At 32.4% G+C, this 16,596-nt stretch overlaps 1 protein-coding gene and 1 long non-coding RNA gene across 4 annotated transcripts in view; one reads left to right on the forward strand and one right to left on the reverse strand.

The window, feature by feature from the left end:
- Positions 1-95: 95 nt before the first annotated feature.
- Positions 96-16,596, reverse strand: part of Xpac (DNA repair protein complementing XP-A cells homolog Xpac) — a 28,930-nt gene continuing 12,429 nt past the window's right edge. The window contains exons 1-7 of one of the 3 annotated variants that reach the window (XM_066302041.1): positions 8,144-8,285; positions 3,715-3,897; positions 2,816-2,949; positions 2,595-2,668; positions 876-984; positions 687-820; positions 96-635 (exon numbers count right to left, since the gene is read on the reverse strand). In XM_066302041.1, the coding sequence (XP_066158138.1) occupies positions 200-635; positions 687-820; positions 876-984; positions 2,595-2,602 (687 nt within the window). In that variant the 5' untranslated portion in view covers positions 2,603-2,668; positions 2,816-2,949; positions 3,715-3,897; positions 8,144-8,285 and the 3' untranslated portion in view covers positions 96-199. Of the gene's footprint in view, positions 636-686; positions 821-875; positions 985-1,186; positions 1,434-2,594; positions 2,669-2,815; positions 2,950-3,714; positions 3,898-8,143; positions 8,286-16,596 lie in introns of those variants that run through there. The other 2 variants (XM_066302043.1, XM_066302040.1) reach the window with 2 other exon arrangements.
- LOC136350404 (uncharacterized) lies at positions 3,550-8,531 on the forward strand. The gene is made up of 2 exons (XR_010734151.1): positions 3,550-3,772; positions 8,200-8,531. It is a non-coding gene; the product is annotated as an uncharacterized lncRNA (long non-coding RNA).

Consider the following 16,596-nt stretch of genomic DNA (forward strand, 5'->3'; position numbering starts at 1 on the left):
AATTCCAGTTTCGTTAGTATTGTAAATAAATATGTTAAATTGAATTAGTTGAGGCAACTGTAAAAATGTCTGTATTGGGAAATAATGCCACATAGTAAGAAATAACTATTTAATAAGTAATCATCAAAATTATCCATTTAAAACTCTAACTTATTCGAGGTAATATTTTTTCTAAATGATAACAGTACAAACGTCTTAATTACATTTTCTCAAAAGTTTCCACATAAGGGCAAGTAGTACAATTTCGAGTATAAGTGTCATCCTCCTCATTGTAAATTTCAACTCCAAATTCGTGTACATGAGAACCTGCACTAGTTCTATCATACATTGAGCTTCTAATGCTCATTCTCAACTCTTTCAACTTTTTATTGTATTTCTTGTTTTTTGCAATAACCTTTTTCTCCTCTCTTCTATCCTTCTCTTCTTCTAGCTCCTCAGTGCTTCCCCACACTTCCACAGCTCTACTTTCCACTTGTAGTTCTAAATACAGTTTCATGTCGCCCCAGTGAGTATTATGTGGATTTTTTCTTTTTATGAACTTCAGTGGAGGTTCCCTTTTTTCCAAATCGCAGTCTTGAAGGAGATATTTGGTCTTGGCTTCAGTTTTTGTAATTAATTTGTATGTTTCAGATTCTCTACGCATAATTAATGTTAGGAATGTAATATTTTGAGATTGAACAGCTTACTTGCACTCATCACAACATTTACAACCGAAATTATCAAACAGCCAGGAAGTTGCAAAAAGTTTATGGCAATCTCGGCATTCTGGACGATCAGGTTCTACAATTGGTGGAGCTTCAGGTGGAACAATAGAAAGCTCCTGGAATCCAATATTCAGACTTAAAGCCTTTTTTTAAATACATTTTATTTATTACATCTTGTTCAGATTGCTCTGGATTTTCTTCCAGCAAAAATCCACCTCCAGTATCTTTATACCTAGTAGCCCCTATTTTGATTGTAGTTTTGTCTATTGAGACTATTTCTCTATAAAATAATGTTGCATATAGATATTTTATGAAAACTTAACTTCAGTCAGGAAAGGAGTAAAGGATAGAAAGGAACCCATAAATCATTGTTGAACATCACAATTTTAGCTCAATTATTGAAAACTTAACTAGAATATTTACACTTCAAGCAATAAGGAAAATTACAAATTAACTGGGGGGGAGGGCACGATAGTATTTACCCTTTTGCGTAAGGATGATGGACAAGTTTTGCATTTCTTAAGGTAAGTGCCCTTTGACGATTCTTTTCTATTCGATCTTTGAGGTATTTACTAAGATCTGTATCCACTTTGGTATCTGAATTCTCGGACATGGTTCTACCGCCTACGAACCAAACCAATTTTTATCGTTCAAATCAAAATTTTTAGTAAGAAAAGCGGCACAATAATTGGCATTTGAAAGACATATTAAAGGGATAAAAGTTAGGTTAAATTATCACTATGTATGCGCATCTTTCCGAGACGAATAAGAAATAGGAATCTTCTAAGGACAATGAACACATTTCAGCTAATCCTTTGCTTTCTCCCTAGATGGCAGGCAAATACTGTAATTTACCGAAAATTATAGTCAGTGCCGTAATTTGATTTTCTTGCTTTAATTAACTGAATTAGTTTTATCTATTAGTGAATTTCTTATACCATGCAAGGCAGAAGGAGTAAATACAAGGTTTGCATTATGCAACTTTTCCTCATATAACGTTATGCGAAAAAAGATATTTTTAATTGCCAATTTAAATAAAAATAAAGCGAAGCATATCGAATTAGGTCCAGTAGAATAATATCCCAGACAAGATTTTAATAAATTTGCACTTCATTGTCTATAATTATAAAGTAGGTGGTTTTCTACGAGAGTAAAAGCATATAGGTGTGTGTGTAAAAACTGCATTTCTACTTAAATACAGCTAGATGTTATTTTTATTGAAATTGTTTATGGTCTCGTACTCATTTCTATCCTAGTATTGGTAGAAATTTTTTGGTATGTACCACAAAAAGCCTTGACCTTGGGATTGGTATTCCTAGGTACCTATTTAACTCTAATTTTACATAATGCAGTTTACACGCCTTTACTTGCAGCCAATCACAAACCTTCCACATCGATGAACCCAGTTAAACGACCTTAATAATGAATTGCAAATTTTAATTTACGTAAGTTGACGTTGCAGAAATGCCGATTTACTGACGTTTTTTAAGTGTTGTTCACATAAATCGTATAATTTTTTAAATAGGTTTAATAAAGAAATTTCTATTTACGGGGTGCTCTAAGATATTTACCCATTTAAATAGTTACTGTAGGTACATACATATGTTCTACGCGAATGCCTTACAGGTGTGCTGTGGTTATAGTGTGTACATGCACTTTAAAACAACAAAGAAACTAAGAGTAGTTAAATAGATCAATTTATATATGTCTAGATATGTGCTATACTTTAACTTTATTTTGAGTTCTGCGATTAAACTGAAAATTGTAGCCATAATAAACAATATTTGTGACAAATTCGTGACTTAAGTAGGAAAAGTTTGGATATTTATAAACAAAAGTTTAGTGCTCAGAAAATCGCATTGTTATTACACAAAAATACATCACACTTACTTTTTCATGAGAGTCTACAAATAGATCAATGTCATGGCGTTCCAGCGATTCCACTGGGCGCTTTTATGTGTTAGCTGGAAAAAAAAATGACAGTTACGTAACTAAGTTTATAATGTACAACCTACAGTGTACTTCTTTATAATTAAAGGTCTTGTCTCACCAAAGCGACACGATAAATTTTGCATAAAAACTTTAAAACTATAAACTAGATTGAGTTTTACCTCATAATGCACTTTTATCTTTCAACTTTGGAGATCCTTAGGAATTGTTGGAAGTATGTCCCTATTTTGGGGTAGCTCCAAAGCGTACAATCAACTCTGGAGTCGCTTCCCTTTTAGAGTACTTAGTATATTTGCTGAAATTAGACATTTTATACCATATGTGATTGAAAAGAAGATACGCTTATCCTATATGTTGTATCCAAACAATTCAATCCGAAAAACATTTTGTGGTTTTGCTGTAATTTTCTAACTGGTCTCAATGAAAAACACATTATCCATTTTTCCATAGACAATTGTGAGCTAGTTTCCCTAACGATGGCGTCACAAATCTCCAATTTATTATATTTAAATTTTATGTTATTCCCACTCCTTATGAGCTACATCGAGGGAACACAAATTGACAGGAGATTTTCTTTTTGCGTATCTCGTTATGGGTTTTGTGACAAAAATAGGAAATTGATGTATTTGTGATATTCTCGTATGAAACACGATAGGTAAGCAATTTATCAATGTAATGTTCTGTTCGTTTTTGTGTTTAATTAATAATTATAAATTCCAATTAGGGCCTCTTGAGAACAATACATAAATGTATCTTAAATTAATGTAAAATGTAGATGGTTGAACGTTCAGACAATACAAACTCCAAGGCCGAAATGCATATGAATTGTATTAGGCGTTTTTATCTATTTCCGTGTGAAAATTTATCATAAACAATGAATATGTAACTACAACCGTCTGATTGGTTATTGCGTGTTTTGGCAAACAAAAGGTTGAATATGAACTATGATTGCTATCAACGAATTATTATCTTGTAATCGGTTTTCAAACAATTTAAAATCTAAAAGAAAAGTGTTATTTGAGTTTCGTTCTCAATTATTAGTCTAATTCATTTGCATCACCTCAAAACAATCGTAATTTTCATCAAAGTTTCCAAAGCGCCGTGAGATGCCTCAAGAGGTAAGTAACCACTTTTCAAATTTCGAACGTCGATATCTCAGGAACTAGTTAGGCTTGCCTTCGCAATCCAAGTCAAATTGATGGCCTGCATGAGCTCTATCAGCTGGTGCTAGGTGGGTTCCTCTCTGTAATTCATTTCCCGTGTTATTATTGACATCGATTTTGATTGTGACTTTGGATTAAAGGTAGTTGGATATATTTTTCTCATGGGTTAAATATTATTACATAGCAAGAAATCCATTAGGAATAAGGCTACACAACCTTATACATTTCAAATCAGCTTGAAAAAACACATCTAAAACAATATTAATATATAGGGGGTTTCATTAAAAAAAAACTTAGCATTTTATGACTATATTGCAAAATTACTAATTTGCAATGTCCGCTAGTTTTATTAGATTAAGAAGTCTTATTGTTCTAAAAAAATCATTCAATTCTCTTAATGTATTAAAAATCTTTATGGCTCTTAAAATAAACTTGTTAGGACTGGTTTGTCGGCAATTTAGTAAAAGTTATATACATTTAAATATGACGAACATACATTAGAAATAATTAGTATTTTTGGCATTTTTCATTCAAATCGAATTACTGTTAAATAAATCTGAAAAAATAAGCGATCGTGGATGCGAAATTGATAAATTAAAAGTGAAAAAGTTTGCACACAGCTACCCCCAAACTAATTATAACTTACCCAACTCGTAACTACTTTAAAATGTATGGATTATGTTGATTTATTATTTAACAGGCGACCTAAAATTAAAAAAAATAACATGCTGACACTCAGAATTAAAAACCCTTTCGAATAAGATTTTACTCGATTTATAGTGTTAGTGGGAGCACTATAGTTCCAGTGAGTCGGGGGTTGATTTGGTGAATCTCTGTTTAACGTTAAAATGTGCCTCCATCGAATACAAAATCGACATATCAAGGCAATTTCTAATATTTTGATCGAAGTTTAAAATGAAAGGGGGTGCAAAGTTTTCAATAGTACACCCTGTACAGGATTCGTATTCAAGAAACTCAAAGAATATGTATTCGATTTTTACTTATTTTACTGTAATTGTCTAGACGTGCATGCCATAAATAATAAATAACATAACTTTTATTTTACACCATAAACCCCGTATTAACTTCCAATTTATTGAGGGTATTTAATTGATGTGATTTATCATGAGATTATGCGATGATTTGTTCTCGTAAGCGATTTTATATGGTACTAAAATTTGATGAAAACATTAGTTATGGGAAATGTTGTTCAATCTGTTCAATATTTCGCTGCATTGTTAGAAAAAATATAGGAAGGTAACTGAGAACTACCTCTACCTACCTACCTTCTCTAATCTAATTTGAGTCCTTCGAGTTAAAATGTTAATAAAACGAATGTTGCAAATGCAAGAATAGGGACTTAGCAATGTTTCCACGACATGATCCCTGAAAGGTACATGTTTTATTTTGGGATCGATCAAATTCTTAGATAATCAGCAACCATACCAGCAAACTAACATCTAAAATTTTAAATCTAAACTGATTATATTTTATCCTAAAAGAAAGTACAAAATTTCAGTTGGCCGTTTTGTCTGAGACCAGTAGATACTATAAAGTACAACGGCAATTCTTCCATTGATAACCATAATATAATATACTATTATACCACTCACACAAAAGAATAAACCGTGTTTTATTACAAAAAAGTAAGAATCATGTGATGATATGATTTCAATTTAAATATTTTTTTAGTTAAGTGGGTAGGAAATAATGTATATAAGTATATTTTAAAATTATATTGATGTACTCTTGTATTTATTGTAGCCAAATGAATAGAATTAACCCAAATGTCCTTGGTTAAAATATAAAAATAGCCCGGTTTTCCTAAATGTACATATATTTTATGAAAACAAACTGACTACTGATAAGATAAGCTGATTCAAAAGAAGAAGACCAACTAGACAGAATTTTGAAATTGAAAAAAAAAATTAGACCCAGTGAATACACATAAATAATGCAAAGAAATTAGTGGGTGAGTAGTCAGATACACGGTAGCATTGCGGTGGCCTAACACGTCGTGTAGAGATTGCCACTCGGTATACTACACAGTAGAATACTATAAAATAATAAATTGAATTACTGATCTGAATAATAATAGTCACAATGAATGATTAATCAACGGAGCCCCGTTTGCCCCACGCCTCGTTCTTGAACAACCCTTGGCATCTTAATCCATTATCAGCTAATTATCAGCTAATTAACTAAACGGGTATTTCTCTGACCGATTTATTTTTATTCTATATCATTATTTGTTGTATATCAATAACCAAGTTCAATGTATCTAAGTGCCTATATACACAAGAAAGAAGCAACATTTTAATTTTTTTTAGCTTTGATGGAGAAGACTAAATTGATTTATTTCTTTTTTCACAATTAATACCTGCTTACGCATTTCTTGTATTTTGAATTAGAGAGGGTAAAAAAATTAAATAACACATGAAATTAGGTCACAATTAGTAGGCGATTGTTGAAATATAAAACACTCAACAATACTGGTGAATTATTTAAATATAAATTTAGAACTATTTATATTATTTTACATTAACATGAAACAACCTGACCTGGAACTTTCGACAGCACTAAAGTAACTAAGATTGCAACTAGAGAATCTTCAAATGATCACGAAGGATTCTCACCCAAGTTGGGCACGAACATTGAGAATTCCAAAGTTTCTCAATAAAAAGGAAAAATCAATTCTTGTTAGTGAGTATCTTAATATCGGTGTAAAAATGTTTAAAATAGTCGTATAGAAGAGGAGAAAAATGTAAACTTCTTCGAGGGCTAATACCTTTACCACTCTGGAACTATACTGCATTCCGCATTACTTCTTGGGCAAGGGTTTTAGCTCTCCTAGTGGGCGTTGCTATTTTCCTTTCTCTCAGCAACGCTTTACACGAAGCCATTTGCTTACAATCGTCTGATGAGAGCCAACCAGGACGAAACCCGTAACGCCCTGGCCTAAGATTCTGTGTCCACTGTAATGTGGAACGTGTCACAATATATGAATGTAATATCCTCTGATGGTTTCTTTGATTTTCAAAAATTATTCTCAACTCTGATATATACATATTGAAGTCTAGAATTTTTATATAGGTATAGGTATTTTAATTTATGTGTGCGTGCGTCCCAGCTTTAAAAAATTCAATTATCGCGTGACCTTCTAAAATTTGAAAACAACCTACTTGTAGTTCTTTGACCTTTTAAATCATTATAGTCCACTTATTGCAAAATTATCACTAAACGTTCTAAGGTTAGAAAAATTAATAGACTCCTTAGGCGTACACTTCCTGCAACATCAATTTTGCAGTCCCACCTATTAGTGACAAAAAATGTTGCACTAGTAACATTAGATTGTTTAGGATCTGTGCCTTGCTGGTCAAAGTCTGGTTGACGTAGTAGATTCCAAAATGTAAACAATAAACGTTGATATACAAATGATCACGTTAGTAACCGGAAATTACATTGTTATTGACTATATAGCACCTACGTGGTATGTCGCACAACACGCCTTCATTTGCAGCCAATAGGATTTTAATAGTATTGCACCATGGAGAAAAAAGTTACAAGAATTGGTTGAATGAGTCATTAGGGATTAGGTTGATGTTTGTTTTGAAATCTCAGAGATAATCAAACAATTGAATCATTGGGAAAATTTGATACTACTACTATTATTATAAATTTGGAAATACACATTTATGGAATCTGGTCCAAAGATCAATGGTCACGAGGGTATTAGCGACTACACTAATCTGTCAATCATGGTTTTTTTTTTACATAAGTTTGTAAATTAACATTGGAGATATGTTTGTTACGACACCATGAAAGTATTTTTGAGATTGATAAGGATAATTAAGAAAACAAATATTTTCTAGGATTTAATATCTCCTCCGATTTTGTTTCAATGACTAAAGGAATATATTTCCGAGGATTCGGTGTTACCACCTAATACTCAATAAAATGAATTAAGTTAGAAAGATAATAAGATTGTTTTCCTAACTTAATTTGAATGGTGATGTAGCAATAACTACGTAAGTCTGTAGTCTAGGAGTTTCACAAATATTACTTTAGTAAATACTGCACAATTTCACAGTTATTGCGTTAAAAGTTTATTCTTATGCTAATCATCCAGCAAACGTAGTTGTAGCTACGTAAAGAATTAATTTCCTCATAAAAATCTTATGTATACCCGAGGTCCGAAGTCACTATTGCTATACATATCCTCAGCTTAGTAAAAACAATAGTTTACAATTATTGAAAATAAAATTCATTAACTAGGTATAGTAGTTTTTAGGTATAGTAGTAGTAAGTTTAAAAAAATTATATTACCTCAAGAATGTGTCGGAGATTTAGTAATTCATCAGTTTTTTGTATAATGATATTAGAGTTCGTAAGGAGACAATGATGGCCAAAGTGACAGAGCCATCTAGGGTTGAAGCACTGTCAAATGAGGGTATTACCACTGCTACTAAATGGTTAGGTGTCGGGGAATCTCTTCTTGGACTGGGGTACCGCTCCAACACTAAAACGAAAAGGGGAAAGGAGAAAAATGGCAGTCAATATATAGAAGAGGAGAGGTGTGGTTGTGTAATAGTAAATTCCTTAGATTGTCTTTCTAAACTTTGTTAAAAAATTAACATTTATTAACTTTAGGAAACGTTCACATATGCGTTATAATAATTAAATACTTAGAATAATATATGCGTTTTGTAAATGACGTATTCTTTGTTGTAAGAATTTACGAAGTTCAGTGACGGTTGTTATTTAAATTAATTTTATTTCTAAAGGTTGATCGCTTTATGCTTATTAATCCAAATGAGCCATTTTTGTTTATGTTATCAAAAAGGTCATAGAAATATCAAGGTTAGGTGAGAAATAACACGTTTTTATGGTCAATAAAAATTGACGAAGACTTGAGCAGTGGGTACCAAGTGGTGGAGCAGAAGAGTAGGCTGGAAAAGAAATAAAAAAAAAAAGAAGTGCATTTAATAAAAATAAAAATCTAAATATAAATGCCTGTTTTTATGAGCTTATTTAGATAATAATTTTTTTAGCGCAAAAAAAATATTCAGGGAGAAGGTCAATCGTCTGAGTACGATATGGAGAATCTACTTAAACACTATAGTCTACTTCTTCCATGACCGATAATACAAATGCAATTGTAAAATTAAAAAAAAAAAGGTTTTTCTTAGAGATCGACACTACGAACTTTTAGTTGCTGGACAAGTCACACTGTTAATCGATACTAGCTGAAATTGTTGCCTAAGCCCTACCCCTCCAGATGCGGTGATAATATTTAATCCGAGTCTCCTGTATTTTCGTGTTTGGTTTATCGTACATACTAAAATTGAACGACGACTTTTAATATAATTTTAATTAAAAAAACATCTCTTAGCCAACCATCATGAAAGTGCTGATGCAAAAATTAAGTATAGGGCGATTCACAGTAATCACTTAATTTATATTTACAAGTTATTTATATACCAAAGGAAGAGAGTAACTCTTAACGCACGAGCCGTAAGCGTGAGGGATTATCACATGAACATGTTCGAGTTATGTAAATAATTTGTGCCACCAGGCGATGCTTTAGCCTTTTCGTGATAATTTGTTCAATATTGTTATGTCAAAATTAACATTTTTTTGCTATTTTTATAACACGTAGCATGTACTTTAATTTTTGATTAAGAACCAGTTTTGTCTAATTGTTCAATACAATAACACATTTCTATATAATAATTTTGTTAACTAGAGTAGCTCATTACGCTGTGTCTATCACTCATTTGCTTTTTTTTATAATGCACGTGTCTGTGAGGAATCCCTAACGCACGCGTATGTTAGCATTCGTTTTCGTTATTATTACCTTCATTGGTCATATTTGATTTTTTAGGAGGACATGAAAACATCACTCTTTGAGACTTGCAAGCTTTGTAAGTAAAGCCAGAGTTGTTTTGCAGTGATTTAAAGAACTTTTTGAAATAATTTGAAAAAGTTTGAAAATCAACCTCCCGATTCAAAAAAAAACCTTTTTAGCAAGGATGCGAATATGAATTTTTTAAAATGATGAAAATTTGCCACTTTACATGCTATCGGTTAACACTAGTTATGATAATTCGTTTTGTTTCATATACGTAGTAGGTAGTCAAAATTATTTGCATTTTAATTACGGAAAAATACCAGGTTTTAAGTAAATCTGGCTCAAAATGATATCATTCTAGGTAAACACCACTTCAAGGTCGAAAATAGGTAATAAATTTTCGCTTTTTCAGTTCTGAAAATACTGAAACTTCAAAGTTGTTAATGTCATAAATTGTATTTTTTTAAAATAAAATTACGTCTAAGACACATTACAAGTTCTAGAGGACCACGGACCATATCTTACCTTGAATGTCGGTTGCAACCATTTTACATTGTCAATAATTTCCCTTTTAATTAACTTGCGATTGGAACTAATTTGCTGAGATCTTCCTGTTTTGCCAGCAGAATTGTTTATACTGGCAACCAATTGTTAAACTGCAATTTATTTTTCAGCGATCATTGATTAAGTCACTCAGTGAAATTGTTTTTTTTATGTACCAATAGAGGCAATTTAAACAATCAGAACTAAAGAGACGTATACTCTCTAACTCGAATTGCCATCGATATAATATGTAAAGGAAAATTAGCTACGTATTCAGTAGAAGCTGATTGAAGATAATTATATGAAAGTTATTACTAAGCAGCAATTCAGCTTATCTGCTCTTTTCTATAAAACGTGTGGTTTGTTTGGACCTTTCCTTCCTAGATTAGAAATCTGAGATATAGTGACAAAATAAGGCAGGAGAAGGAAATTCCTTAACTACTTGAAACTTGAACTGCTGATTGCTCATTCCTGATTTAGATCTATGCCTATACATCGACCTGGTACCTGAACAAGGTTCTTAGGCCAATTTACTTAGAATAAATTTACTACTACGGTTCCCATGATTAGGAGCATGCAAGCAACTAAAATTCATGTCTCACTACTTGAATTTTGCTGTTCGGGGTGCAAGAATCTTGCAACAGTTTTGAAAATAGATAGTTTCCCGCTGATTTTAATTATAAAATAAATGTGTATTTCGGTTTTTAATACATTCCAAAAGGTAAACCTTTAATGGTTCATTAAATTAGCCTTCATTTGAGTCTCTAATAATTAAACCTAATACTGTACCCGAACCAATTCTCTTATTGACTTATTTTGCCTGGAACACCCGACAAGTTAAAAATAATGTAGTGTTTGCTTATAAGTCAATTATTATCGAATGTTTATTTCAAAACCCACTTGGCTCAAGATTAGCCTCCCATTCCTCCTACTAAGCAATTAACAGCAAAAACGGTATTTCAAATCACTTCCTGTTTTTTGTTGCAACAAAAAAACTGACAGTCCAACCATGAAGAGAAGAAATATCGAATAAAAACATTTTTATGGATACTATTCCGGTTGTAATTAGCTAAAGTTGGGGTTAAAAATGGTCAAGTTTTTATTTTCAAGGCTAGCAATTGTTGAACATTGCGAAATCAATGTTCTCAACATTTTGAGTTTCATATAACATTCAGTATTAATCCTTAATGGAATGCATAAGGACATCATACTTAGGTCTAATCGGAGTTTCAAAGTTACAAAAATAATAATATACAAAAAAATGATTTAAAACAATATCTTCAAGATTATGACAAAATTCAATAATGCCTCACCGATGCGTTAGGGAAATAAATATAATCAAACTCGATTATAGCGAACACGATTTTGGATTTGGGGTAGCAAGAGGAACTTGTCGATCAAGATGCGGAAGACGTTCCATTATCATAAATGGATTAAGAAGCATAATAATGTTGATTTAGAAGAGTATATCGATATGGATAACAATTTACTGACAACAGATTTTCGTTAAATTATATGGCTATATTGAAGGTGATTCGCTTATAAAAAATCAAGTGCAAAATAAATAGTGTATTTGTACGTATATATCGATATTACATTGGTACAAATAAAACAGAAGGGTTATTTTTCCCCCTTTTTGTAACTGATGTATAAATCTTAACTGTTACTACATATCGCCTAGCATCGGATATAACGAACGTTCGGCTATAGCCGACAAAATCTCTGGTCTCTTTATTTTCTTTATACCCTTCTTTGACTCTATTTTCACCATGTTTTTTACTATTTTTTTAGAATTCGCAAAAATATCTTTTGAAGCAAATTAAGCATGTAATGGAAATAAGGAAAACATAACTATCCGGCTCAGTTATCAACTATCTGAAGCAATTCGTGACATTTAATCAAATTTCTTAAAATCATCTATCGAAATACTCTAGAAATAGTCGAAAGTTTGTTGGTCTATGCAGCAGAGTGAAGGCCTGCATCTTGGTAGGTGGGTATTTTCAACAGTTTTTATTTTTTATTTGTTTTAGATTTATATTTATTTTAAGTTAAACAGTTAAAAAAAGATTAAAAGACAAATTAGGCTGAAAGGGTTTCTTAATACTGATATATCCGCGTGCCTTCCACAATCTATAGTCACGGTCAGTTCAATGTGAACGAATATTACCAGGAAACATATGGCGCCTCCAAATATTATGTCACATTAACATTCCAGACATTCCACTGCGAAGTGTTTAGCGCGCGTTAAAGGGGATGACCTGTTTAACAAAGCGATAGCTCTGAAGAAAGTAGGCTAACGTATCATCATAAGTAAGACAGAGCTCCAAATCGCTCAGACGAATGCCAGACAAGGATGATATATGTGTAATATACAGAGAGAGACTGGATGATAATATTGCCATCCCTTTCCCAGGTTTCTCTTTTGTTCGTCACATTATAACCTCAAAATATTTGGTTCGATTTGAGTTTAGTTAGAAAATCGCCAATATTACTTTATTTACGCCTTAAAGGTATGAAGCCAAACTGAAGCATTTACTTTTTCCTATGTGGTATGTTGGAATCAATATTCCTCAGTAATGTAATAAACAAAGCAAGTTGTACTTAAAGAAACAAACCAAATTACTTTAGGAGAGTGGATGATCACAGAGATCACAAGAGGTTACAAAACTGAAGATGGTGATAACTAAACCTAATGTTGCATTTTCGGTCAATGTTGCGAGGGAGGTGAAACTATTGTTATTCTTAAAGCACAGAAAATTCATATTTAATGAAGGAACATTACTTTTAACATGAATCTTCAGCTAAATGTCTGGTATAAATTGAATTTTTACCAAAACTGATTGAGGAACCATAAAAAAGCTGGGAAGGATCCTTTTGCTAAATGAGGTATCTCCAGTTTTCAAGGACCGTTCTCTCGCACTAAGACAATGTTTTCAATTAATACAAGAAGGTTTTGCTCATTACCATGTACACTCAAACTCGGTTATAGCGACCCTAGGTTATAACAAATGGTCGTCTTTAATAAACTGTTCAATTGCATGTTATTCTTGTTCGGATGTAACGAACTAAAATCTATTAAAAGTACCATCCTGAAGAATTTATTAGGCTAGATTTAGAATTTTTTTTTTCGTGACAATATCGACACCAAGGTATCCCTATGTTTGAAATCACAGTCGATTTTATACGATTTTGGACTGTATTAGTTACATTTTATTATTATTGGGTGTTGAGACTAGTAACTTACAAACCCGTCAATGCCCATTTAGCCTTGTTTAAAACTGATGTGCATATGCCTAAGTGTAGTTCACATCCTCTAATCAACCACTTTTCAACTAAACGCAGCTAGTCATTCGAGGCGAATATGCTATATATTGAATAGAATCGGATATAACGAGTGCCCAGCTATATCGAACAAAATCTCAGGTTTCCTCGAGTTGTTATAACCGAGTTCAACTGTATTTAAATTTTTTAATTTTTGTTTTAGCATTTATAAAGTAGATTTGAATCATTTTCAATACTCCTAAAAGAGTTCTGTGTATTTATAGTTCGTTTAAAAAGATGGTCATTTTGTGATACGCACTGAATATGTTAGTGCGTGCGTGTAAGCGTGAAATGACCTGCGGACGATTCCGCGCGTTTCAAATTTTTGGTTCATTATGAGAAATTCTATTTGAAATTTTACGAAATTAAACCCTGTAGGAGGAAATCCTGTTTAAGAAGCCTAAAAAGAGACTCAAATTCTGAAGCGTTTTTTGCGATTTATGAACCATAAACACACTTTTTTGCGGCATCCAAAAAAGGCAGAAATCATAAAACTTATGATCAGTATGTTATCTATACGCTTAATGTATGTTGTTATGGCATCGATTACTACAACAAAAAAAGTGATTGATTTATTTAATATCAATAAACCCAATCAATAATTTATATTGAAAATTTTCAACTCGCAACGCATGCTTTTCGTTGGTATCTGATGCAATAAACCCACGTCACAAGGCAAGCAGGAATGCTGTCCTGTTGCGTTGCAGGAGGTGTGTCGGCCAACCAGAAAGCTGCATTTGGCAGGCCCCCTAGACGTAACACGGCCTTGTCTTCGAGCCGTGGCTGTAGTTTTCTTTATAATCAAGACAACAATCTACTTAATTGTAACGAGCGTTTATTGAAAATCCACGTCATGTGAGATTGTTGTTGGAGCCACCCATCCAATGATCGAAGCGCGTCACCAACCAAACAATTTGCTTCCTTGACCCCCAAGTTTGATTAATTTTGTTTTTTAAATATTAAATTGTACAATTTAAAATCGTAAATAAAGAATAACGCTTTCCTGCCAATAGAAGGCGTCTGTGACGTCAACGACACACCTCCTTGTTTGTTGTTAAATGAACGTTTCACTTCATGACTCTCTTTTCAATAAATTCGCTGATTTCTCTGTATGTGTCTAAAATTGTTCAAACATTACACAGTTTTGCACAATACAAGGTTTCATGACTAATTTGCTTGAAACTTCAGGTTAACGTGTCTTGTCAGTTCCGTTAAATATAGAGGATGCTGTAGCATTATATATTACATGTCGCGATTGCACAAGTTGTAAAATTGACGCAATTTGTTTTTTCTCGAGTCAACTTCCCTTTATCCACAAAAAAAACATATCATTGATCATATACAGAGTAAGTCGGGAGGATCTTGTCAAATTTCAGAAACGTATTGTATGTAAAAAATAAATGTAAAAAACTCAAATATTGTTTACGAGTTATAGCATAAATAAATGAAAACATTAAATTTTTAAAAATCATAAATTTCATAAGAAATTTAGTAAATTAACATTTTTTTATCATACTGTTGTATTAATAAATGTTCAAAAATACCACCACTGACTTCTAGACTTTTTCTAATTGTTCTATGAAGAGCATTCACTGCGCATTTAAATGTTTTATATCTTACTTTTATATGAGCCTCATCAATTCTAATAACTTGAATTAGTGCATCTCGAGTGTTTATTTTTTCACATCTCATTTTTAAACCGGCCTCACAACAAATAGTCTAATGGTGTGAGATCTGGAGATCTTGGAGGCCAACTAATAGTACTACCGCGATCAATTCAACGCCCTGGGAACCTTTCGTCTAATATTTCTTAACCTGCAAAGCGAAATGTGCAGAAGGTCCATCATGCTGATAGTAGATACATCTGGATTCAGATGTTTAAACAAACATGCTCTAGAAGTCCCTGTAATTAATTTTGAATGAAATTCAAGTGGTGTTTTTCTGTAAAACGATCTTCCAAAATAAAAGAGCCTCATTAAATAACTCTCAGTCACACCATACTACACATTTACTGAAAATTTATGTTGAAAATTACTTTCGATTGTTGCATGAGGATGTTCGTCTGTGTATACATGACAATTACGTGTATTATTAACGCCGTCACGGGTGATTATATTTTGTTATGTTAAGTATAAATTAACTGGTGAATTCGTAAACTTTTTAATCTTCTCCAATTTTTTTCAGTTTCTTTCTGTTTTCGAAATATTAACAAAGGAAATGAAAAAACATCAGGTTGAGTAGCTTGGACAGCACCAGACCAGAAACCGTTCTTTTACAACTGTTTCAGTTCTTTCAAGTATCATAAAATCCTAATTTTTTAAGTAAACCACTCTACAGGGGGTACAGATATAGATTTTTAGCTGTGGATATCTATCACACATCTATTTTGCGATTCCCAACTTATTCATACTACGACATTCCAATTTATTCTTCAATTTAGGAACTTTTCGGATCGTTCGTATTTGGAAGCAATTTTTGAGTTATCAGCAAGAGTAATAGAAAACATGATATTTCGCAACTTTTGCAGCTTGTGAGATATGAAATTGAAACTTTATGAATTTCTAGAGCCTAGACGACTAAATTTTACAACTGGAGGTCAATTTTTTCTGTGATCAGGCCTCCCTTTTCCACCTCACGTTTCTTAAATATGGCCCTCTGATTATTCACATTCCGAAATTTACATAAATGGCTCCATTTAGAAACTTTTTTACTTTTTGAGATTTTTCAGAACTTGTCTTTGTTTTCGAGCTATTCGTAAGACTATTTTAGAACAGCACCTATCACGACACCCTCCATCCTCCTCAATGTTTGATAAAGCATATTTCATAAACGAAGCGTGTGGGAATATACAGCATATTTTCAGTTCTTCATCCAGCCTACTGACTCTTCGCCAAACTGTATAGAACGATACGATTGCAACTACACATTGATATGAAGTTTTCTTCTGAGGTTGGCTTAAGCTATAACATTCTGAAATATATCAATGTGATTTTAAAACGCCCCGTATACATGTTCTAGAATTTTCTTTGAAGTTTGTTTATGGAGTGCATAATAAATAAACAGA

Source organism: Euwallacea fornicatus, chromosome 3 (assembly GCF_040115645.1).
Source record: "Euwallacea fornicatus isolate EFF26 chromosome 3, ASM4011564v1, whole genome shotgun sequence".
Taxonomy (NCBI): domain Eukaryota; kingdom Metazoa; phylum Arthropoda; class Insecta; order Coleoptera; family Curculionidae; genus Euwallacea; species Euwallacea fornicatus.